At 43.5% G+C, this 26033-nt stretch overlaps 1 protein-coding gene across 1 annotated transcript in view; it reads left to right on the forward strand.

The window, feature by feature from the left end:
• ADAD1 (adenosine deaminase domain containing 1) overlaps positions 1-17291 on the forward strand; it is a 64441-nt gene extending 47150 nt beyond the window's left edge. Inside the window, exons 11-12 of the mRNA XM_053255902.1 lie at positions 2191-2323; positions 12753-17291. Coding sequence (XP_053111877.1) covers positions 2191-2323; positions 12753-12866 — 247 coding nt within the window. The 3' untranslated portion in view covers positions 12867-17291. The remainder of the gene's footprint in view (positions 1-2190; positions 2324-12752) is intronic.
• Positions 17292-26033: the final 8742 nt, after the last annotated feature.

Genomic DNA, 26033 nt, shown 5'->3' on the forward strand with positions numbered 1-26033 from the left:
CTGACAGCACCCCATCAGGATCTGCCTTCCACAGTGTTCTATCCCGAGTTCTGATGTCACTGGTTCAACTAACCACAGAGACCTTTTGATGTTGAGCCCAGTACCAGCTACAACTACGGTACCAGTGTAGACTCAGTCAGTATATGCCTACCAGAAACCATGGATATCTCCGATGAAGTATGCCACCATCCAGGGGTGATGGGCCAGGGAGACTTAATACATGGAATGGAATGATTTTTCATCATTCTCTTTCTCTGGGAGTGCCATATGATTATGCAGAGTACAAGCTTTGGAAGGCCAAGCGTGTGTCCAGCCAATAGCTACCTTCATCTGCCCTGGTACTTCCAAGACCACCTGCATCTGCCTTTACTACCCAGCTGTCTGCCGAATTGTCACATGGATTCTGCCATGATCCTCCAGGTTTCCAGCATGTGCCACCACCATCAACAGTTCTGCTTTTGACAACGGCTTTACCTATTATGACACAGCCTTCCTTGGTGACTGTTCAAACTAATTCCTCATGCTTCATTGCCAGCGGAGTTGACTACTGCTCCTGCAGCTGGAGCTAATACTACTACTGCACTAGGAACTGACACACCAGCTGCCCCTTCCTCTGAAGGGGCTTATGGCTCGACTTCTGATTCAGATTGTAAATAATTAAGTACTGAACATCCTTTTGACCAACCCTTCTGATGTTCCACCTAAACCATCCACATCTCCAATAGAGGAACTCAAAGCCTATCACAAGCATTTCACAGATGGCACAGGCTTTGGGTTTGGAAGGTTTTTTTAAAAAAAAAACCCTACTGTGGACCTGAAGGGACCCAGTATATGATCGTATGTACTGTTTACTCAGCTCAACCGGTGGCTCTACCAATTCTACCTGTCATATCTAATGCAGCACAATTGGCCTGGGAAGTCCTACACACTTCTTTGTCAACTTCAGAGTATTTAGAAAGCTTTCAGTTCAGGAGGAGGGCAACTCCTACCTACTGAAGCACCCTGTCCCAAACTCGCTTGTTATAAACTCTGCCTCCACATCAAAATTGGGCTGTCAACAGACAAGGAGGGACTGTCTCCGATTCGCTATGTACTCTGAGCATCCAGATCTCCGGGCTGATTTTCCTTACCCTAAATTCTACACTGACAAGGTAATTCTTTTGACTGATTGTCTTTCACTCCGATAGCAGTCTCTGATTTTCATTTAAATCAAGATATCATCTTACCTACCTTCTTCCAGAACCTTTCTACCCTGCTGGAGAAGTTGATGCACTTTCCGGAGGTTGAACAAGCTCTTAATCTCTTACAAAGAGGTCACCTTATCTCTAGGCAAATACTCTCTCATTGGCTTGTGTAGTTCCTATGCTACAACTAACAAGGGTTAGACCCGCCTCAAAGATCAGAGTGCACTGCACTCGAACAATGGCCATGTCAGCAGCTCATATGTCTGGCATCAATATGAAGGACATCTGCAAGGTGGCCACGTGGTCCTCTGACTTAGCCTTTTGTTAAGCACTATACTATGGACATCCATTAAGTGGTGGAGGCCAGCTTTGGCTAGGCAGTCCAAAGTTCTCTGACCAGTATCCTAGCTCCCAAATCTATCTTGGCGAGCTGGTTAATCACCCAGGTTGTGAGGAAACATGGGTCACCTCAAAGATAAACAGGTAGTTTACCTCTAACAGGTGATATTTCTGGTTATCCATGTTCACTCACAACACCCACCTGGCCTACCCCATTATTAGGATATCTCCTGTGACTTGTGTTTCCATGGACATTCCTCTTTGCTCATCGCAGTGCCAGATCAGGAACGGAGGAGAATGATGCTCTCTCATCGAAAACTGTTGCAACACGCATGCGATTCAGCAGAGCCAAAGAGCTCCTCTAGGAGCTTGGAATTCTTCCATGATGGAAGAATGATGGCACAGGTACAGAACTCAGGTTGCGAGTGAACATAGATCAGCAGAAAGACCACCTGTTACAGGTAAGCAACTTGTTTTAAGTTACACATTTTTTAAAACCGTTCTTAAAAGTATAGAAAAGCTTTGAAAAATAGGCTTCTTTCCTCATTTTTAGCATAATTTGGTAAACCGTGTTTAGTAACTGCACATTCTAGTTAAAAGATGTAGATAAATAACTTGCAATAATTGTTCTTGGAGTGTGCTCATTGTCAATTTCTTTTCTAACCAGTTCACCCTTCAAAAGTGGTATTTCAATGGCAAGTCGTCTTTGCAAGGCTGCAATGTTAAGTCGTTTCAATTTAGTTGCTAAAGAATCAAACAGAGATGATTTATTTAAAGCAAGTACATACCATGAAGCAAAGGTAAGAGTTGTTGAAGGGAAATATGCCACAAGTAGGTCCACTTCCAATTAAACTTGATTCACAGTGGCCAACATCCTACATCCCTGCTAAGTGGGCAAAGAGGCACCTTTTACCGTGGTGATTCTCTTTATTTAGCAGGGGGAGAGTAACTGGCCCTATCCACCCCCAGCACAGTACTTCCAGTGACTGTTGCTGGTGTCTATCTTACGTTTCTTTTTAGAATGTGAGCCCTTTGGGGACAGGGAGCCATCTTATTTGTTTATTTCTCTGTGTAAACCGCCCTGAACCATTTTTGGAAGGGCAGTATAGAAATAATAATAATAATAATAATATACATAGGTATGCTAGCAGGGGACTCAAAAAGGCAGCCCTGATAGTGTTAACAGGTCAGTTGTGCAAGAACTTAAACAGCATTGCTACCAATGGAAGTAGCATTGTGCTACTGAGCAGATGCTGTTTGAAGTAATTTTGTAACTGACCTGTCACACAACAATGTGGGGATTGCCTGCCACATTGTGCCGCAGCCCTGGCAGTTCCTAATGGTGGCATGCTATTGCATGGGATGTTGGCCTGTGACTTTAGGATTGCATGTGTGGTTTTAATAACTAGGAAAAAATGTCACTGATAGTTCAGTTTATCTAAAGCATATAGTTTAATTTGCAGATTTGAAAGGCAGATCTGCCTCTGCACAGTTCTGTTGGGTAACTTCACAAGGTGATATAAATATTTTGTGCTAGTGTCTTGTTTGCAAGGATCTGATGGTCTCAGAATCAAATTAGTATCATTTTAGTCTGTCACAGTATCCATAACTTGTGGTACAGTGCACAAGATCAGGAATAACTTTCTCTGCTGCTGTGTGAGGAAATGTGGGCTGTCCTTCCCATGTGCTCCAGAGGCAGAACTAAGCAAATTTTGCTCTTAAGATCCTGGGAAGGAAAACCCCATCCAGTTCTTTTAGTCCTGCGTCCAGCTCCTGAGACAGCTTTTTCCATTCTGGCCAGTCTTCCTCTTTCTGCTCCAACTTCTTATTTCTCCATTTAAAAAACAAAAACGTCTCTTGCCCGCCCACACTCTCCACCAACTCACCCCTTCCTTGAATTTCTTCTTTATTCTTCCTCTACACTCTTCCTTCTTTATACTCTTCTTGAGCTGATGTAGCAACCAGCTAAAAGAGACCCCAAACCTCTGCCTGATTCTTATGCAACAGTGCCAGAGTCTGGCTGCCTTCATCATATTCTCATCTGGGATGAAGGGACACCATATGACCCTGCAGAAGTTGTTCAGAGGAGTCCTATCTGGTTGCTTGATGTTCACCAAAATCTCCTCTTGGATTTTTCCATTCTCCATGGCCAGGCGCCAAACAAAGAGTTTGCACCCTCATCCAAGCAGGCCAGCTGACTGGAATTAAGATGGGCAAAATTCTCGTTTGCCACACTACCTGTGAAGTCCTTCAGCAGGCTCTGCTCAGCAGTGCTGACATTCAAGACCCAGATCATGGCAGAGCCATTGCTGACATTTCTAATGGCGTATGCCAGGTAGGCATTTGACATGACTATTAGGTTGCCATAGTAGTATTTCTGTTCCAAATCATACATGACCACTGGCTGGATGATTACTTTGTTGCTCACTCTAGCCTTACTGGTGGTGCTGGAGCCACTATTGGCTACTATCTCAACATCTTTGGCTTTTATTGCTATACAAGTGCAACAGTCATCTCCAGTCAGATAACCTGCTCCTCTTGCAGTGTTCCCAGGGGAACTGTCTGCTTGGTCAAGGAAGCTCCATCTCATGGTACAACAGGACCTGGCACTTTTAGCAAGCCATTTAGGTCTCTGTTGTATTAACTGCTCTCTGGTTTTCATTCACTGAACCACCTGGCTGGTCCAGCTTGAGAATGTCCCATAGGTGCTGAGTCTCATCCTCAGTGTTGGTGGAGGCCATTGGGTGGGTCTGAGCACAGTACAGCTCATCTTAAAGAGTCAGGGACATCCTTGTTCCAAAAGGGAAAGGAAGCAGCAGCTTTTTTCCTCCCCAGGAGAGTGTACATAGCATGGCAAAGATGTGGGCAGCCTCCACAAACACATAGATAGCCAGTAGGCCTTCTCTGTTGCACGGCAGCAGAGACAGCGCTGACCCAGAGGAGGCCTGTCGGGTCAATTACCATCTGGCTGCGAGCCTAGATGCACCAGCACCAGCAAGTGGAACAGGTCAATAATTGTTGAGTCCGTCCGTCCCCGCACCACCACAATCCCAGATACTGCTGGGAACTGCAAACTGGGCCTTCAACAGGGCCTTCATAATAAGTAGTTAAGGCTCCTATTTCCTCTCTGCTACGCATTCTAATGTAGTTGTTTATCCCATTTTTCTCTCACAAAATAGGGTCCCCAGGGTATCCAACAAATAAATTAATTTTATTTTTATATCCTATGTATTTTAAAGTATGGGGAGGGATTTACAGCCATGTTGATTGAGAGGTATAAAGCAGGATTGTTGCATGTATTTAAGGGATAACTAGACCATAGTGGTGATGGGGATGTGCTCCTGTTCTAAGGAGCATATATAGTATGTTATTTGTTATGAATGACAGGTGGCTAGGTTACCCATCTGCTTTTGAATCATAGAAACGTGTAATATCACTGTAAAAGAAATGCATTATCAGTTAAATCAGCTGCTAGAGGCTGGGAGCCAAAGGTGGCTCCCATCAACTTAAGTGCCGCTCCCTCCCTGACTAATTGTTAGGCTTGTGTGAAACTTTGCAACTGATTACTCTGCACAGCCCTCTTGAGCCCCAGCACCATCTTGGAAAGTGTGTGTGGTGCACTAAGAAGTGTATCTCTTCTTGGCACTTCCTTGATAGATCTCTGTGGAGAAAGCACTGGGACTACACTTCCCAGTATAGTATGAACATGCCTTCTGGTGTGGTGTTGGCATTCAAGAGGGCTTATTTTCTCTTCAAGCCCCCCACCCCCTACAGCCAGCACCACTGGTGCCAGGAAACATGCACAGTACTATATAGAGCCCAGCATAGTGGGAAATGGCTCTCACATTGAAGTTCTTTTGGCAAAGTGAACCCAGCCTGGAAAATAGTGCCAATCAGTGTGCTGGAGTTTCATGCCTTGTTGCAGTTACTTCAATTTCTTCAGGAACCTGGTGTCAGTAAATCTATTATATTAATTCTCCTGGGTGTGCCTTAGAATGTGCGTCCCGGTGCCCAGCTGATTGGCTGAGGTGCACCCAGGGGGATTGGTTGGTGTGGCGGAGGGCCCGGCCATGGAGGCCAGAGGCGGTGGCGGGCCCGGCTGCGGAGGCAAGGCCCAAGAGGGGGGAAAGAAAGGGGGGGCAGAAGTGGTGGTGGAGAGGAGAATCGGCCGGGCCCGGAAGCGGAGACTGGGGCAGAAGGGGGGGAGAAGAGGTAACTGCCGGCCCAAAAGAGCGCACAGATGTTCTGTGTGGGGTCGGCTAGTTATGGGAAATACCTGTATTTAGAACTTGAAGCCAGTTCAGTTTCCTTTGTTAGGCCAACTGCATTCTCATTAGTCAAACATATGCATGAAGCCATATGATGAAATGCTTAAATGAACCAGGTTGCATGTGGATATAGGTGGCAGCAACGATATGAGGTTCCAGAATTCCAATGTTTCCTCCAAACTTCATTTTTCCATAGAACTTTTGTTTTCTAAAACTTCTACTTGGCTACATGAAAAACTTTTGAGATCAGTGAGGGGAAGTAATATGGTAGAGGGGTTTTTAAAAATTGTATAAATAGGTCAGATAACCTGCCAAATATCACAATCTATTTAGAGCATCAGACAAAATTATATAGCTTTTTCTCAAATACCAATTTTATGCAAATTTACATGGGAAATTTTTCAAATTCAAACTTTTCCAGAAAAACCACATCTCTGGATTGTTTGTTCCATTGTCCTGGCAACACTTTTGCCTTTGCATTAAAAGTAGTGATGAGGAACAGGCCAAGGAATCAAAGCCACACCTTCAGCCAAAGGAGCACTGCAGCTTATTGCATGTAAAGCAAACAACTTGTGGACAAAGTAGTCCTCAGTATATTGTATCCTCCATTCTAACAGAAATGTGGCAACCTACTATAATCTTGGCCATCTTGATTATTCTCATTCTAGGATGGTACTCCTTGGCCAAATGGTGGTTGCAATAGATATGTAACATGGTCACTGCTCACATGAGGGAGCAGCACTGCTGCCTGGTTATGTTATGGAATGCTGAAGTCTGTTATTTTGATCCTTGCCTTTTGTATTATTGTATGTTACCTATTTTTGTTCATTATCCAATAGCTGTGATCTGTGTTAATCAGAAGATACTCAAGAGTTGTGGCGGTGTGTGTTTTTAATGGCAACATGTTCTGGAAAGATAGTGAACAACAGATATAGCTTAAACCTCTATTAAACTGGCCACATCCAAGGTACCTAGAGATCTCTGAGGTGATCCATGTTGCCTTACAATTGAGGTCATCTGCGCCTGTGCAGTAGCTCAGCAGAGGAAATTTTAGCTCTGTTAGGTGCTCTCTGGCATTCTGAGGTGTGAGGGAGCACTCTTTAAAATAGGCGGAAGGGTGCCTTCCCATTTCGTTGCTGCTTGTTCTCCACTCGCGTTGCCATGCAGAGCAGCGAGAGCTTGCTTCCTTTCCCTCACTGTTCATCTCGAGAAAGATTGGCATCTTCTACGGTTTGACTTGGACTGTGTTCTGACTATTTTTAAGACTCTCCTACTGGTTGCTTGTACTTTTTCCTGTTTCTGACTCAGACTGGCCCTTGACCTTGGATTTGGTTTTTCCCTTTGTCTATTGATCACCCCCCACCACCACCACCCATTTGACTCCGGACTGTGTGTAGACTCCATTTTTGTCTCTCCCCTTAATTTGGTGACTTTGAAATTTTTCTGTATACTACTCAGTCTGTCCCTCACTACACTATAGATTCTCCCCAAACATTCAAACACTAGAAGTCCTGCAGAGAGACTTTGCCATCCTCTCACAGGCACGACTGCCTAATATGCCTAGGAGGAAGCCACAATGCCAGTACTTGCAAGGTCTGCTTTCTTTTAGTAAATGAATGAGGAAGAACAGAGAATTAAGGCCATAGGGCTGCTCTATATGAAAATGTTTTTTGCTCCAGAATGCCCCAGCTGAGCCTGCCATCGTCAACTCCTCTGAGGCCGTCAACATTGGCCTCAGTGTCAACCCACTCAACACCGGGCTCCTCCAAGTAATGTGATGACTCTGCCTTTAAATAGCCGGTGTTGGCCAAGGGACCATTCACATAAGAAGAAGTGGGAAGAATCTTCCTCTGAGGACCAGCCCGACTAAAAGTGCCACCACTCCTCGGAGTTAATGCCGGGATAGGCATTAGGCACAAATCTGGCCCCCTCCTAAGGAAGCATGAAAGTCGGTGTTGGGAATGGCTGTTGCAATGCCACACACCATCCCCTTCCACTGCCCAGTCTAAGGGGTCTTTCTCACTGTCCTTGGGAGCTGCAAAGACTCACTCATCCAAGCCAGCATCAAACTCAACATGGGGGAGAGCCACTGCGAGTTCAGCCACTTCGATGTTTGGGGCTGGACATTGACCACATGGGTTCTATACCTGCTATGCCCAAAACCTCATTGGCGTACCCAGGGTACCACTATCCTCATGCTTCCCAATTCTCCAGTGGAAGGAGCGCTACCATTATTCAGCTCCTCCCTTGCCAATGTGTCCACTCAATTACCTGCGCTCTCCTGGTGCCTTTGATCTAGGTCACCTGTGCCTTCGTGACAGATACAGGGATATCACCCTTTTTGCCTCTCCTGGTCTGCCCTACGATTTAGATGATTATTGCCAGCAGAAAACCATGAAACTTGAGGGGTCTACTTTCTGAGCCTGGTACTCCGGGGTCTACTGAGACCTTCCAACACCCTTCTGTCCCTGTGGACTGCAGTAGACATGCCACTCCATTGCCTCATTTCCCTTCTAAAGATCATGAACCTCCTTGTGAACCTCTTCTGCCTTCTGGCGAACTTCCTCAGCCTATGGACCTAGTCCAAACAGTCTCTAAACCTCCCCTCTCTGGCAGTGAATCCTCAGCCTCTTTAGGGGATGAATTGGATATGACTGAGACTCCATCAGGAACCTCCCCTGATGTTCAAGTGGCCACAGTCACTTCTACCTCTCCTTCAGAAGAAACTAAATCTTATCGCATTCAGGTGGCTGAAATGGCAGAGGCTTTAGGCCTTGAGATCCCAGCACCTGCAGCTGAGGTCAAGAACCCCATTCATGATTTTATGGCCTCGACTTCTGCCCATCCCATGGCCCATGCTGCCTGTGCTAGTTGCTGCTTCTGAAGCTTCTTGAGAGGTACCTGTGACATCAACCGTGCCTTGTGAGAAATTGGAAAGCTTATAAAGAGTTCAAGAATCCTCTTGCCCATTCTTGCTTAAGCCCAGCTCCCAACTCACTTGTGGTTGATTGCAAGCTTCAGTCTAAATCTGTGCGAAAGCAGTCTGCCCCTGTTGACAGAGAGGGCTGCAAGCTTGACACTGTGGACAAGAGATTCTACTGTGCCTCTTGCTTGAATCTGAAAATGGCCAACTACATCGTCTGTATGGCTAAGTTCGAACACTGCTTGTGGGATGACCTCAAAGCAATTCTTTCAGAATTGGCGGGCTCTTTCCGCTCTAAGTTCGACTCCACGCTGTCTAAATCAGCTGATTTGACTCGCCAGCATCTTAGCACTTCCAAACATTTGACAGAAACCGTATCTAAGGTGCTGGCTGGTTCCATCTCTCTTCAGCGTCATGCCTGGCTGTGCTTGACCCCACTAGAGTCTACCATGAAAAACAAAATCAAGAATTTAACCTTTGAATGGGGAATGTCTCCCCCCCACCCTAAGGACATGGATGAGACGATGGAGGGACTCAAGAAGTCACATTATACTGCCAAGACCTTTGATCCATCTTCTCAGTAGTCCTCTTTTTCTTAAAGCTACTGCTCCTTCAATAAACAATGTTATCAGACCTCAATAGCTCAGAGACTTCAGGTGTGGCTCCAGATTCTACTCAAGTTGCCCTTTCCAGTAGCATCAATGCAACCACATAAGCCTAAACAGCAGGACCAGGATAAGTAGCCCTTTTGATTGTGAGGTCCTGGAAGTTCCTGAAGCCCCCCCCCCCCCACACACCTCTCTATTCACCTTGTACCCTTCCTCCTTTCCTGGTGTCAAATAACCAATGTCTGGGTGGTAAGCATAGTTTCCTCCAGCTATGCTGTTGAATTTGACTCTTTGCCCTTGTATATAGGAATAAAATACACCCATTTGACTCCTACCTTGGAGGAGGAAGTCTCAACCGTGCTACAGAAATGTGCCATTGAATCTGTCCCTCCTGAGGTGATGTACAATGGTTTCTACTCTTGGTACTTCCATGTCCCTAAACATGTCGGGGTTTTTTGCCTTATTACAGACTTTAGAAAGCTTAACGAATTTGTTCATGTAAGCAAGTTCAGGATGCTCTCCTATTGAAAGAGGAATGGTTTGTGTCACTAGACTTAAAGGACACTTACTTACATATTGCAATACATCAATGACATCAACAGTTCCTCCGTTTCTGTCTGGGATCCCATGCCTATTTGCACAGTGTCCTGCCATTTTGCTTATCCACAGCACCCCGTGTGTTTACCAAGTGTATGGGTGTGGTTATTGCCCATCTGCGCACACAGGATATTTATATTATGGGCTTCTAACTGGAAAAAGTTAATCCTCTCTCTGTTATGATGTCCAGTTTATACTCTATCTCCTCGCAGATCTAGGGCTGACCATGAACCTCAAAAAGTTCAATCTAACACCCCCCCCCCCAATGCTGTCTACTCTACATTGGTGCTGTCCTGGATGCAGCCTCAAAGCACTCCTACCTCCCCAGGGACAGGATTATATCTGTCACCAACCTGGTATCTGCCTTCCAGGTTTCACCCAAACAGAGGGCTTGCACCATACAGTGCCTATTGGGACTGATAGCATCCTGCACAACCACGGTTTTTCATGCTCACCTGAAAATGTGCAGGTTATAGCTGTGGTTCCTCTTTGTGTTCCACCCAAGTCTGGACAAGCATACAAAGTGGTTAACAATTCCACCATATGTCCTCAAATCTCTACAGTGGTGGACCATGCCAACTTCCTCCTCTCAGGGCATGCCTTTTCACCTACACTCTCCATCAGTCACACTAACGGATGCCTCACTACAGGGTTGGGGGCGCCCACTGTTGCAAGGTCTATAGAACAGCCAGCAGCAGGAGCTGTGCATAAACCACCTTGAGCTCCAGGCATTTCTTCTGGCCTGGAAAGCCTTTCTCCCCATTCTATGGGGTTGAGTAGTCCAAATTCATCTGGACAACACTATGGCGATCACATATTTAAATCATCAGGGCAACACAGCGTCATGGTCCCTGAACAATCTGGCTCTACAACTCTCAGAGTGTTGCCTTACCAACGACATTCACCCAATGGCCTTTCACATAAGAAGAGTGGACAGCTCCCTAGCGGACTCTCTAAGCCAGAGACCTGACCCTCTTGACACTTCATGAATGGCAATTGAACATGACGGTCCTTCACTTGTTTCATTGCTGGGGAGCACCGGAGGTGGATTTGTTTGTCACTCAGTACAGTGCGAAGTGCCGTCTTTTTTGTTGTTTTTCCAGGGTGTGCATTGGCAAGAATTTCCTCAGGGACCCATTTCAGGTACCCTGGAAGGAAAGGTTGTTCTATCTAATTTCTCCCTTTCCCCTGCTTTCCAAGGTAGTGGGCAGAATCCTGCAGGAACGTATCCACTGTATTCTGATCTCCCCAGGGTGGCCAATGCAACCCTGGTTCCCAGCGCTCCTGAATTTGTCCAAAGGCCTGAATTGTTGCCTCCTACAAAGGTGTGACTTGTCTCTCAGGAGGCAAGTCAGGGCCTTCACCACGCCCTGAGCACCCTCAATCTGACAGCATGGAAGCTAAACTGCTAGACATAATTCTGCTCAACAAAAGAGGCTTCCAACTGGAGAAATTACATATGAAAGTGGAAACATTTCACGTCTCGTGCCTCAGCAAGGGGCTTTGATCTCTTCTCCGCCTCAGTCATGCAAATCCTTCTATACTTTATCTCCCTCAAAAGGATGGGACTCTCGAACACTTCTCTAAAGGTGCACCTTGCAACTATATCCGCTCACCACCCGGGATGAGATGGTAAATCAGGTTTTGTCCACCCGAACTCTAAAATGTTTCCTGAATGGCTTGAACAACCTAGATCCTCCAGTTAGAGAGCTGGTTGAGCCATGGAGCCTTTCCCTTGTTCTCTCTTCACTGACAGACGCACCCTTTGAACCCCTGATTTTGTCTTCCTTGAAGCTTCGTTCGCTCAAAACTACTTTCCTCATAGCCATCACATCTGCTCACTGATCTGTCTGGCTATCAGCTCTCAGGGCTGATTCTCCATACACTAAGTTCTACCCAGATAAGGCGGTCCTATGACCTGACCCTTCATTTTGTCCTCATGTGGTCACTGGTTTCAGAGTCGTCATATTACCTACCTACCTTTATCAATCCCTTGTTGCCTTTGGAACACTTCGTGCACTTCCTGGATGTCTGTAGATACCTTATTTATTACGTGGAATGCACAAAGCCCTTTTGTCACTCTAATAAACTGTCTGTCTTCTACTCCAGCCTCAGCAAGGGCCCTCCAGTTTCCTGTCAAAGACTTTCCAACTTGCTAGTGGAGCTCATCTTCTCCTGCTACAGACAGCAAGGGGTCTAGCCTCCAACCAGAGTCAGAGCCGACTCCACCAGGGCCACATCTGCAGCTCACATGGCCAGCATCAGTATGTCTGACACTTGCAAAGTTGCAATGTGGTCCTCAGACCTACCATTTGTAAGGCACTATGCTGTGGATCTCTGCTCAGCTTCTGAGGCCAACTATGGTTGGGCAGTTCTCAAAGTTCCCTAACATGCTAGCACCCACCACCTCTGTCTCTGGAGCTAGTCACTCACCCAGTTGTGAAGGAACATGGATCACCTCAGAGATAAACGGGTTTCTTATCTGTAACAGGTTATCTCTCTGGTGATCCATGTTCACTCATGACACTCGCCCAACCATCCCCACTGCTAGTGTGCACCTGCAGCAAAATTTTACTTGTCTTACCTGAACTGCTTCATATCTGAATGTCAATCTCAGCACAATGGCCAAATCCAGAACTAAATGGGAAGGTGCTCTCCCACCTATTTTAACAGGTGTTCCCTCGCGCCTCCATGGGTGCAGAAGAGCCCAGTTGTGAGGGAACATGGATCACTAGAGAGCTCACCTGTTACAGGTAGGCAACTTGTGATAAGAGTTGACTCCTTGTTCAGGTTGCTCTGTTAACTATAACATGTAACTCTTTTTAAAATTTAGATGATGGCTGAGTCCTACCAAAGAGCAAAATATTTGCTGAAAACCTACTTAGAGCAGCATGGTTACGGCTCCTGGATTGTGAAGTCTCCACGTATTGAACATTTCAGTATGTGAAGGTTAATATATTGGTGCTTGGACTTGTTGAAGTATACTGCTTCTTGATGATCAGGCTTCTTTCACGTCTTGGTTGTGGATCACTGCTGTGCAACAGTGTTGGCTGCTGAAAGGAATGGTATATAAGCTAACTTGTTGAAATGTGCAGGTTATTTTTATTGCTAATAGTTTTGCCAATGTAAATACTTGACATTAAAAATAGTTTTCTGTATTTGCAATATATTTTTAAATAGTTTCTCAGGTACATTGGCTATGATGCATCATAAGAAGTGAATGTGAGTGAGAAGTGAAGAATTGTGTGACTGACAACTCAGTCTTTTGCTGTGATCAGCACCATATTATGTAGAGCAGGGCTGCTCAACTTCAGCTCGCCTGCAGATGTTGGCCTACAACTCCCATAATCCCTGGTTATTGGCCACTGTGTCTGGGGATTATGGGGGTTGTAGTCTAAAAGCAGCTGGGGGACCTAAGTTGAACGGGCCTGATAGCGGTACTGCAAACTTACCATACCATGTAATCTGCTTTTTGAAAGGTTAGCTGTTCTGAAAACCTCTGTGTTCCTTGTTAATTTCAAAATTTTGTGGATTATATCCTTTGTGGGCATTTAAGTTTTAAATCTTGAAGAAACTACTAGAATTAAACTTCTGATAGGAGGAAAACTCCATAAGTACATGCTGAACCAAATACACAAACTATTTTTTAAAAAATCTGCAGATGCCAGAGACAGTTGGGCAATTTACAAACCAACCCCAGTATTGTGTGTATCTTTGCATATGAAAACTTGGAAATTATCAGGGAAATGCTTAATTTTGAGATTCAGCACTTTTCAAATGATGTCTTGTCTACTAATAAAGGAGTTAGATGAAAAATTGGCATAAAGACTGAAAACTATAGTTTTTAGTTAGACATTGTTTTTCTTTTCTTTTTTTAAGTTGGCTAATTTAACATAGCCGGGAACTAGTTTGGAATGCCCCAAGCTCAAAGATTGTACTATTACCAAAAAGACATTCAAATAGCACCGAAGTCGGAAATGGGCAAACTAGTTGCTGAAACAATATTTTAAAATTTTGTGCTATTTCTTAAATTTCATCTTCAAAAGGTATTGGCTTATACCTTTAAAGCACATCATTTGGAAAACTGTTCATTATATGCTGGCTAAGCCATTTAAGAGTCTTTAAAGCTAAACTTTGTACTAAATAGGGTCTCTTTCATATGCAGTGGCATCTGTGTGGACACAACCAAGAAACACATAGCAGCGACTCTGTACAGCCATAATGTATGAATGGCTCACCACATGGATTTAGCCATACTGTGAGGAAAGTCTTTATGCCAGTACCACACACAATTGTGTTTGCTTGTAGTAGCACACAAGACTCTCCATGCAATAGTATGTGCCCAGTTACTTCCACATGGCTACCACTGACAATGAGACTGACTTTTACTGTTAACTCTTTAAAAATCTTGGAATTGGGTCTTGGATTTAGGTAGCTGGGGCTTTGAGTTTGACTGTGTTTTCCAGTAATTAAGTTTGTATGTATCAGAATAAATGTATAATACCATGACTCTCAGTCTGAATATTGGATTGGTAAAATACTGTTTTCCAGTAAAACTTTGTGTTTTTCTATGAATTGTGACCTTACCAGCCACATTCATGGCTGAAAGGTAGGAAGGAACAAAGTTTCTAGAAGATAGGCTGGCCCTTTTGCCTACCCTTTTTCTCAGACTGCTTTATGCTACAAGAAAACTGGAGTGTGGATATTCATCGCTTTTCAAAACTAATTTTTTCAACATGCTTGTATCATAAGCACATATTTCACTCCTGCAGTGTCCTCATGTGTACAACTTAATGCACCCATCAGCTGTTATTAACACATTTTCCTAATATCAACAACTTGCCAGGCATTTTCAGGACACAATTGATGTAATTCCTGCCCAGTAATAGTTTCTATCACTCTTCATTTGATTATGGAGGTGGGCAGGAGAGGTTGAGGATTGAGCAAATGAGCAAAAGTAGAGAAGGCCATGCTGAACTGGCTCTTGAGGAACAGGCTTAATGGAGAAGGAATTAACTTCCTGGAAAAACCTGGCCCAGCAAAAGGCATTTCAGTTCTGTGTAGCTTCTTAAGTTTAGGGCTTATCTTAAGAAAGGCAGCATATAATGCTGCAATACAAATAATGAGCAGTATGGGGAAAGTTTAAAGCAAAGGAAGAAATATAAAGCCTGATGCACAGTAATTGTCATGCTCAATTTTTTAAAATTGCTATTGTAGCATCAGATCATAAAACCAAACCACATACTTGCTCAACGTATTTTGAGCTTTGGCCTTCAATATAGTGATATTATACTTGGAGCACACTTTAGAAATCTCCTGTGCTACAAAGAGCAGCCAGCTTGTTGCAGTGTCTCCAGTATGAATTCTTCATTCTTAAGAAAAATGGGGAAAGATGCTTGAAGGGTGGGAGACTCATGTTAAAGAACTTCACAAAATTTGCTGGGTTTGCATATAAATAGTATTCTAGTACTATTTCAGTACCATCTTGGGATGAATGCTCATACTGAAATGTGAGCACCATGGCAAGGAGAGCAAACGGGCATGTCATGTTGCCTGCCATAGTGTGTTATAATGTTGCTGTGCTAATGCACCACAATGGGCTGGTGGCAAGGAGGGCGGGCAATGGGGATAGGGAGTGCCCACTTGCTTGCTGCTTCACTCCCACTCACAGGGCAGCCTGTAACCTGGGACCAGCTTGTGTACCTGGCAGGCAGGCAGGCTCTGGATATGATTACTCATTTCTTTTAGAAGTGTGTGTTTTAGGATACTTTGTTATGACTGGAAGAAAGAGTCGCTTTCTGTTTGTTCTGCCTTCTCCTTGCCTTTCCCTTTCCACCTTCTCTTTCCTTCTATTTGTCCTTCTTCTTTTATCTTGTGTTTTCTCTTTCCACCTCCCTATATCTCTCCTTCTCAGAGTGACTGAATGTTGGTCTCCTAACCACTGCCAACTTCTCTTCTCCCTTCTTTCAACTGGCTCCTGCCTTCTGGAGCATTCCTTTTGCCGTGGAACATTTATTTGTTTGGTTGCAGTCCCTTTTGCTCGTGTGTGTGTGTGTTTCTTTCTTTCCCCCAAGCCAGGTAAATTTGCTAAAACCAAGCAACTGTCTACATTTTTAAAAGGGGGACACTTCAAACACAGACTCAAACTCATTATCACATTTTGTCAGGGCTTTCTGGTAGTAAAACGATCCATGGTACAACAAATTCTAACTAATATTAAGTACTGTTGTATAAATATAAGCCTAGGGACTGGTATTGTGATTCACTCTGTAGAAAATAGATAGCACAGATCCTGCCAGCTGTCCATTATGGAACACTAAGTGGTATACCTAGGGTTGCAAGGTGGGCTTTCAGTCTGCTCAGATTTGCTTAGTTTCAACAAAGGTGCTTTATCATGTGCCTTCAGATACACTGATAATCTGGATTCAAAATATATGAGGGCATATAGAACAGTCTTTTTATTACTTATAAAGAGCTGCTTATATTGAATTATATGCCTTCTATAGCAAAACTCTACCCAACCCAGTCCTGCTATGCTGCCCCATCGTGGTGGGGAGGCCTGCTATGCTGCCTGATTATGGTGGTGGAGTATTCCTGGGAGTGAAGTACTGTAGCAATCGGTCCTCCCTTACCCTAAAGAGTGAACCAGAAGTGAACCTTGTCCAGACTGACAGGCTATGGAACAGCCACTCAGCATATATGGTGGGCGGGACCTAGAGGGCCTTGCGGCAGGAAGAGAAGTTTGTCTTGGTTCTCAGAAGGAGCTAGGAGGGAGATAAGAGAGGACGGGTGGAAGGCTTAGTAAGTAGCAGTAATGGAGCTTTTGCTGCCTCATGGTCAAAAGCTAGCCTGAAGAATTCTCTCATGGAAGGACATCTGCAGATCCTTGGGAGACAGGATTGCAGGAAGCTTGAAATCTGTCCTGGAGTTTGGGGTCAGTTCAAGGGGGAAGGAAGCCAGGGCTTTGGGGCTTCTGAAGAGTTTAGCGAGGGAACAGTTTGGTAGTTAGCTCGTGTTAGATTTCTTTCTTTTTGTGCTTTGCAAATCCTTACAACTAGTTTATTGTGTTTTTAAATTTGTAACATAACAAACTAAGAGAAACTGAGCTTCTGCCCTTTCTTTCCATCTAGGGCGTTGCAAAAGTCTCTGTAGACTCCCAAAGGTGCTTTTTGGTATTTTTTTACATTTATGTTCTTTGCAACTGGGTAACCACCATTTAAGTATGCTGCCCCAATATCATCTGAGGGTGATTTTTGATGTATTCTTGCAAGTACTGAGTGTTTCTGTTACCTGTAACTAAAAGCTGAGAGAGCCTCAGACTGAAGTAGTCTAGTATTTTGAATAAAGTTTTTTCTCTTTTTGTTCCTTGTAATTTACCTGCCTCTGAGTGGTTTTTTAACACAGGAAAAGGGGTTTTACTCCGTTGCAACCATGTCTCAAGTTTGATTGCTCAGCAACTCACTACCAAGTGTTCTCTGAACAAGTAGGCTGCATGTAGAGGGTTGTTTTTGTAATTTTCTGTTGGTAAATGAGAAGGAGTTCCCTGGAATTTCATCCACACCATGGAGGGATGAAACTCTGTTTTAAAAGTAGGTGTCGTGGCAGCAATTACCAAATGAACAATAAATTTTTTATTGGAACAGCCTTTGTTGAGCAAACATGGAAGGAATGATTCAGCATTTTTCTTCCCCCCACGTAAGCTTGCTTTGAGAAAAAGGCTGGGCTTAAATCCACTTCAAGTACGCTGGAAGGTGTACTCCAAGTAGGGTCACCCAAGGCGCAAAGGCCATCTCAGCTGCCCAGATAAAGCAAGCAGACACTTACATTGGGCAGCAGTGATATAGGAAGGATGGTCACTTTAATGACAGTGGCAAAGGCATCATTTCATAGCAATGGAGGAGGCAATGGTAAACCACTCCTGTATTTTACCAAGAAAACCACATGGATAGACAAGATAGAATGATTGTCGATGTAGTGCCAGATGATGGGCCCCTCAGGTCGGATGGTACTCATCATGCTTACTGAGGAAGAACTGAGGATCTCTCAGCGTACTGATAGTGCTCATGATGCAGGTAGGTTAAAGCCTTTTGGACATCTAGTGGCTGATGTTGCCATGTGGGAAAAGAAAATCCGAAGCTGTAACGACAGAATTACAGTGGGAATGTGGAACGTAAGACGAGTGAATATGGGAAAGCTGAACACAGTGAAAGATGAAATGAATCAACTACAGATTGACATCTTGGGCATCAATGAATTAAAATGGACTGGAATGGGACACTTTGAGTCAGAAAATCATATGATTTGCTACTCAGGACATGAAAAACAAAAAAGGAATGGTGTTGCTTTCATAGGAAGGATATAGCAATGACAGTACTTGGGTACAATGTGGTCAGTAAATGATTAATATCAACTAGCCAACCCCACACAGAGCATCTGTGTGCTCTTTGGGGCCAGCGGTTACCTCTCCCCCACCCTTCTGCCCCAGTCTCCGCTTCTGGGCCCAACCGTCTCTCCTCCCCACCGCCACTTCTACCCCACACTTTCTTTTCTCCCTTCTGGGCCTTCCCTCCATGGGCGGGCCGGGCCTGCCACCGCCTCTGGTCTCCACAACCGGGCCTGCCACCGCCTCTGGCCTCCACAACCAGGCCCGCCGCCGTGTCGACCAATCCCCCTGGGTGCGCCTCAGCCAATCAGGCACATCCGCTGCCCAGCCAATCAGCTGGGTGCTGGGACACACATTCCAAGGCACACCCAGGAGAATTAATTAATATCAATTAGATTTCATGGACAACTGTTTAACAAGACAGTTTTTCAAGTCTATGCCCCCAATGATTGACATAGAAGAAGAGGAAGCTGATGAGTTTTATGCTCAAGTTCAGTCTGAAATTGACAGAACATGCAAGCAAGATGTGCTGGTGGTGGTTGGAGACTGGAATGCCAAAGTTGGAAATAAGGAGAAAAACACGGTTGGACTGAATGGCCTAGGAAAGAGAAATTAAGCAGGAGAATGAATTATTAGTTTCTGCCAAGCCAGTGATCGCTTCATTGCTAACACATTCTTCAAACAACCAAAGCAGTGCCTATACTATATGGACATCACCAGATGGAGTTACACAGGAATTGAATTGATTACATTATTGGTGCAAGGAGGTGGAAGAGCTCAATTATAACATCAAAGACGTGGCCGGGGGTCAATTATGAAACAGATCACGAACTGCTCACGTGCAAGTTCCAAGGCAAGCTAAAGCGGAAAAACAAAGCTATCCAGTTTCCACGATATGGTCTGTCCACGATATGCTCAAACTATCATACTTTGGACACATTGTGCAAAACCCCAGTTCCCTTAAGTCCATAATGCTGGAAAAAGTTGAAGGAAAGAGAAGAAGAGATGACCAGCAGCAAGGACTTGATTACAATAGCAATGAATGCACCACTGCGAGAATTTAAAGGCCAAGTTGAAGACAGATCATCTTGGGGAGAATCTATATGGTTGCTAAGAGTTGACACTGACTTGGCGGCACTTAATCAATCAATGCTCTTCCAGACTGTTTGCACTCATGCTGGTTGTGTGACTCTGCCATTTACTGTTTGTTTTACTTGGATGCAGTTTTCACTTTCAATTCATCTCTGTCCTCATGTCTCGACTCATTTGCTCCATTTTCCTAATGAAATATTCACCCCTCTAATCCCCAGTACCGTCTTCCTCCCTCCATTCAATGCTTGTCTTTTCATGCAGAAAAACAGTTCCTTATTTGAGTCCACCACCAGCCTTCTACTCATTGCATACGACCTCTGTTAGTGCAAGGGATATGCAGTGCTGGTATGTAGATGTTTCACATAATTGGAGAGATTTAATAAGATCCTGTGGAGTACCACCTCAGGAATGAATTGTTCACTGGTCTCCATGTATAATGTGGGACTCTTAAATCTAGTCTTGATATTACATAACTAGAAATACAATGATTAAGTGTAGGATCTTGCACATCTAAAGCACGTACACTGCTTGTACATGCTTTAACTGTACAGAACATGCAGTCCTCTCTAGCTTGTGTTAGTTGGAAACCAGGACAGGCAGTTCTCAATTTAAGGGGCTCTGAGTTAAGATGAATGGCATTTAAGACACTTGCTAATTGCCACCTTGAATCAACTAGATTGTAAACTGCCAGAGATTTGTATATGGGTCAGATAAATAAACGTTTAACGGTGTTTCAACTTTACAGCACTTGCCAAGAAAAGGTGTAGCACTGCTAGTAGCTAGAGGAGGAAGAGGTGACAATGGTACCTCAGACTTGCTGCCTGTCAGCAAGATTGGCAGATCCAACTGCTGCTGTATCTGAGGCTATGAAGGGATTGGCTGATCTCCCTATCCAAGGTGCTTCCACCATCACTGCAGCTTCAGCTCCTTCTTCAGGCTTAGCAGCTGTGCTATGACTGAGAGAGAGAGAGGCCCCAGCCCACCTGCTACTTCCTGCTCACCCTCCTTCCTTTCTTCCCTGTCTAACCATTGCCCAGGATGAGGAGACAAAGGTGAGCTACCCAGAGCTAACCTCCCTTTCTCAGAAAATTGAGAGCTGGGAAGGGAGTGGGTGACAAGGATGAGTAACTTCTGATTCTCTACCATCAACTGTTATGTATGTCCGTGTGTCTGTGACTGACATTCCATTAGCTGTTGAGGGGGAAAGAAGACAGGCCTTCATTCAGGAACCAAACTCCAGTTTATAACATTGTTTCCTATGGGAAAATAGGTACTGGTTTAAGATGTTTCAATTTAAGATGCAGTTTTCAGGAACCAATTGTGTCATATGTCTGAGCACCTTGTACTATATCTGAAGATCGTTCGAAGATTGCCTCCATTTTTTTAAGGCAGTTAACTTTTAAGTGTTAACTACTATTAGTTTCTTCCTAGAAAAGATCAATGACTTTTTCCGTTCTATTACTTCCTGCTCAAGGTATACAAGTCTCTCATTCTCCACCCACGCAGTAACACACATCAAAGGAAAAAAATGATAGACTGATAAGTATAGCAGTACAACTTATTTAATCTTTTGTGTGAGAAAGAATACTATGTTGCTTTTCATGATAAAATGCCTAGCTTCACTTTGGTTGGTTGATTTGCATTACTTGACTGGTTTTGCTCTGTTCTACGAGCTTCAGGGACTCATCAAAATGTTTTAACAGAGAAGTGAAAAGTAAGTGTGTGTTTTTCAGTCAGCTGCATTTATAAGAACAGAATTACACATTTAGATCAAAAAAATTAATGTTTCTTAGACTTTTCCAAGAGCTGGTTCATTTGCTTTTTTAGTCTTCATATGAAGTCTAATTTAAATCATGGATTGTGAAGGCTTTGTCCACAATGCAAACCATTTGAAATGCAAGAGTGGCCTGTCCCATCATCCTGAAAGAGAAACACTTCTCACCAAAGTGAGGAGCAGCAGCAGGAGTGAGTTGGAAGTCACATGTTAGGGTTGAGACAATGTGAGAGAGATATTGAGGCTGACTGTATGTACTATGTATTTGAAAATGAATGCATTTAAACAAAGTTTGAGGTTGGTGAGAAACTGGATTGAACTAGCAAAAGGCTCCTCTAAAGATGTATGCTGCTACACTTGTGGTGTGAAGAATGCCTATATCTGCATGTAAAGGAAAAATGCATGTTAAAAGGAAAAGGAGTACTCAGGGAGAGGGTAAAGAAGGAAATTCAACAAGACAGGAACAAGAAAAAGTGTGTGTGTTTTTATGTGATGATACAGGTATGTCACTTAACCTTTTCTAAATACCAAATAATAAGGTAGACATATATTCCATTTAGGGCATTTTAATTCAGTTGAATTAACATTCAGCTGCTGCTGTGAGTGTGTGATGATATAGGCACAGAAGTGCCTGTAAAGGTATTTTGCTAGCATTCTATCATTTTAGGACCTAACCCTATATTAAACATGAAATTTAAACAATTTGCCCTGTCCATAGAAAATTGTGAGAGAGATAATCTGAGAATTTCAATATATTCTGATAAAGGGTTTAACCTATAGGAATTTTAGAAAATTTTGTTTTAAACAGGATGACCTCATGTTGCTTACAACTTGTTTGTGTGTGTTTGCCCATTGTTCTCCACCACCCCACAAAAAAAATCATATTGTGAATTTCACTTCCTGGCAATTTAGGCTATGTCAAAATTCAAGGATGTACCTTTAGCTAGTTTGGTGAAAAATTGTTAGGCTTACCTAAGATTAAGGGATTTCAAATATCCCATACTCAAAATTGCTAATTTAACTAAGGGTTCATGTCCTGCAGATCTTACCTATTTTGGCAGATTGAAGCTGCCTTGATGGAACCAGGCCCCCCGCCCCCAGCATCTGTTGATGGAGTGAGTTGGCAGAAACAGTATGTATATGTATGTGGGGAGCAGGAGCTGATGTGTCTGTGTGTGCTTTAGTGATCTATATTCTTGCACATGCTTACAAGTGGTGTCCTGCACCAAGTGTCTAGATGGCATTATGTTTATGCATTTTGTGCTGCGGTGTGTGTGTGTGAGTGCATTATGCTCTGTCCTTGCACAATACACGATATGGTGTGTGCATGTGTGAGATGCATTTGATACATTGCAGTAGATTTGCATGCTGTTTCATGTTTGTGTATGACATGTTATGTGTGCGCTGCTGAATGTTGTTGCACATTTTCATGTGAAACCTGCAAAGTGGCATTTTGTGGTGCTCTTTCGCATATAGTATGTTTCTGGCAGCATCCATGTGTGTGTTTGCATATTGTGGAAACGTGCTTGTCACATGCATTTATGTGTGTGCCATGCGATGTGTTTGCAGTTCATAAGGGTGGTCATAATGTAAGCTTTTCTATCTCTGATTCCAGTCTCCCCTGCTCACCCCTGGATCTAGATGGGAATAGACAATATTGTGGGTTTGGTACAGTTTTTTAACTACTGTACAAACTGGCAAAATAGGAACAATATGGAAATAATAAAAATGGTCTACATTACAGATTTAATGTGGAGATTATTGAATTAACATCTTGCAATGTGTCTCATGTTTAATAACTCATAATACATATGTGTTATGTGACAGTCACATGAAATTAATCCCTACACTTCCAGTAATGCATTTTCTTTAAGAAAAGAAAAGAAAAAAAGGAAAAAATATCAACGATTGTTGTTCTAAGAGAATGTTTAAGGTGCTTACACAGTCATTTATGCAGCAAAAGGGAAACTATAAGTTAAGGTGTCCATCTTAACTTCCATGGCTTTCTGTTTTAACTGGGGTCAATGCAATATTTATGTTCAAGTGGAAGCATGCCTTTAGATCTGAAACTCCTAACTTTGAGAACCAGCCCCACCTGCCTAATTTCATAAGCTGCAGAATACAATCCTATGCTTTAAACAAAAGCTTTGTCTGCCGTTTTGAATTTCCATCCACATTTTATTTTGACAACTCTATGCAAAGCTTTTCTTCAGCAGCAGAATCAAATGTGCACCAAACCCATGAAAGCAGTTATTCAAATGATCAGAACATGACTTTCTCTACCTGTAAATTCTAAATATTTAATTCATTTTAAAACAAAGCCTATTTATGTTTCACAGGCCAATCTTACATATTGCAAGTCTGATGTTCTGAGAATTTACCCACTTCCTCCGTGTATGTGTCATCTATAAGACATACTTGCCCCAATGTCTGCCTACCTCCAGACCAGTATTCTCTCTATTTTTTTTCATCTGTGTGCTGAATGAGTTTGGTTCTGAGCAGAAGTATCAAGGCAGTGTGTGTGCATGTGCATTCAGAATGGGGCCTTCCTGCATTCTTGAGCGGGAACTAAAATTAACTGAGCGGACATTTAAAAAAACCTGTGAGCGCGTGCACATGTGCACACCTTAAAGGGAACACTGCTCCAGACTTCTGTGCCTATTTTTACATCTTCTATCAGCCTTGTGCATACAGTTCATTACTAGTAGCATGTTCTTTATCTCAAATAAAAGCATATGGAGAAAGCAGGGGCTCAATCTCCATAATGTTCTGTGCATCAGTATTGCCCACCATTGGGCTACCGGATCAGTAATGTACACACTGATTAGTAGCAGTTCTCTAGAGTTTCAGACAGGTCTTTCTCAGCTGTACCTCAACCAGGAGTTGAATCTCGGACCTTCTGTGTGCAGATCATATGTGCTAGCACAGAACTACAGCTCCTTCTGCTGCAGAGGGAGAGGATTGGAGCTGAAAGCCCAAGGAAACATTTGGGTGCATAGAGGTCAAGTTGCCAGCAAACACAAAATGCGAGAATGTAGGATACATTTGCTGCTAATGTGATGTTGAAGTTAAGAGGGCATTTTAATTTACATATTCCTTGCTTTTTGGTGCATGAGTGATTGGTAAACATCTGCACGTTTGTAAACTGAAGGCTTTTTGATCTTAGGATATTTTTTCACCTATGTTCTAAAAGGGGGAAAGCTTACCTGATTACTGTTTGTGTGTCTGTGTGCACTCGTGTGCATGTTCCTAATAACTTTTATGTTGGCAGTCCAATACAAACCAAATTTACCACATTTGTGAGAGGGTCCTAGGCAGTGTTCCCTCTCATCTTTTTCATCTGTGTGTGGAAAGAGCTTTGTTCTGGGCAGAAGTATCAAGGCAGTGTGTGTGCATGTGCATTCAGAATGGGGCCTTCCTGATTCAACTTGAACGGGAACTAAAATTAGAATTTGTGAGTGCATGCCTTAGAGGGAACACTGGTCCTACAGGCTGCAGCCCTTCTGCTCATACTGCCCATAGTTTTCACTGTCCGGAGGGGCAGGCCAACCACACACACACCCCATGGTGGTGGCAGGCGGGCAGGATTCTCCCCACTATCACTCCCATCCAGCGCATAGCTTCTCTCAGGCCTGTACACCTGTGTACTCAGATTATGGATAGCACTGTGTCGTGATGTCACACGACACTATCCATAATCAGAGTGTGCAGGCACACAGGCCTGAGAGAAGCTGCAGAACAGTGTGGGGGGGGGGAGAAGCCCGCCTGCTGCCGCAGTCACCACAGGGGGTAGCCTGCTCCCCTCCCAGCAGTGAGGATTATGGGCAGTGTGAGCGGAGGGCAATGGAGTAGTGATGGGCACTGGTGGGGGCCGTTGTGGACCCCCTGACCAGTCTGGGCCCAGGGACATTTGCACCCCCTTGTCCATTGGACACTACGCCCCTGGATGGGAGTATTTTTCCCCATCTGCTATCTTGCTTCAAGACTGCAGCCACTGAGAGTACAAACACCACCTTTTAGAATTAAAGTACTACTACTACTAGAAATTCAAGTACTACTACTAGTAGTAATAGTACTACTACTTGAATTCCTAGTAGTAGTAATAGTAGTATGTAGTAGTAGTAGTAGTAGTAGTAATACTAGTATTCATAGTCCAAAGCAAACCAGTTTCACAACTCATGAAATTGGGTTCCTAGGGTATCCTGATGGAGGTCTTTTTTTGTGTGTGCCAATTTGAAAGTGGATGGTGGACACATAAGCACTTCCCCTTATTCTCCCCCCCCCCCAATACAGTTTTAAACAGTGGACAAACAAACCTGATTTCCAAGAATGGTAATAAAATACTATCAAATGGATTTCATTCCAAAGTAGACACAAATTGCAATTAAAATAATAATAATTATATATTTATTTATTTAAATAATTTAAATAATGAGGCAGGTAACATTTTTGATTGGCGAGTCTAGTGTTCTTTACTGTGTGCGATGAAAAGCAAACTGCACAAATTCAGTCAGGTGTCTTAAAAAAGCTTCCAAGTTTTGGGTTTCATATGATTCACATTGAGGGCATGTGTTCTCTTGTGCTGTGTCTCCTCCTGGAAGTCCTTCCTGCAATCAAAGGATTTAATGAACTTTTAATTAATTGTCTTTTCTAAAGGGATAATGAGGGAGGGAAGCCATTCCAGAATCTAAGTAAGATTTGGTTTCCCCAAATTAAGTACTAAGGAAGCAAACACATTTTAAAAGTTGGCATCACGGAATAGGACATCAATTTCTTATCAGTTTGTATGATGTGGTTCAGTTTTACGTGAACTCAGGACTAGGAGAAGCTTATCTGTACCTTTCTAGAAATTCATGCTCCCCAGT

The sequence above is a fragment of the Hemicordylus capensis genome, chromosome 5 (genome assembly GCF_027244095.1).
Source record: "Hemicordylus capensis ecotype Gifberg chromosome 5, rHemCap1.1.pri, whole genome shotgun sequence".
Taxonomy (NCBI): Eukaryota; Metazoa; Chordata; class Lepidosauria; order Squamata; family Cordylidae; genus Hemicordylus; species Hemicordylus capensis.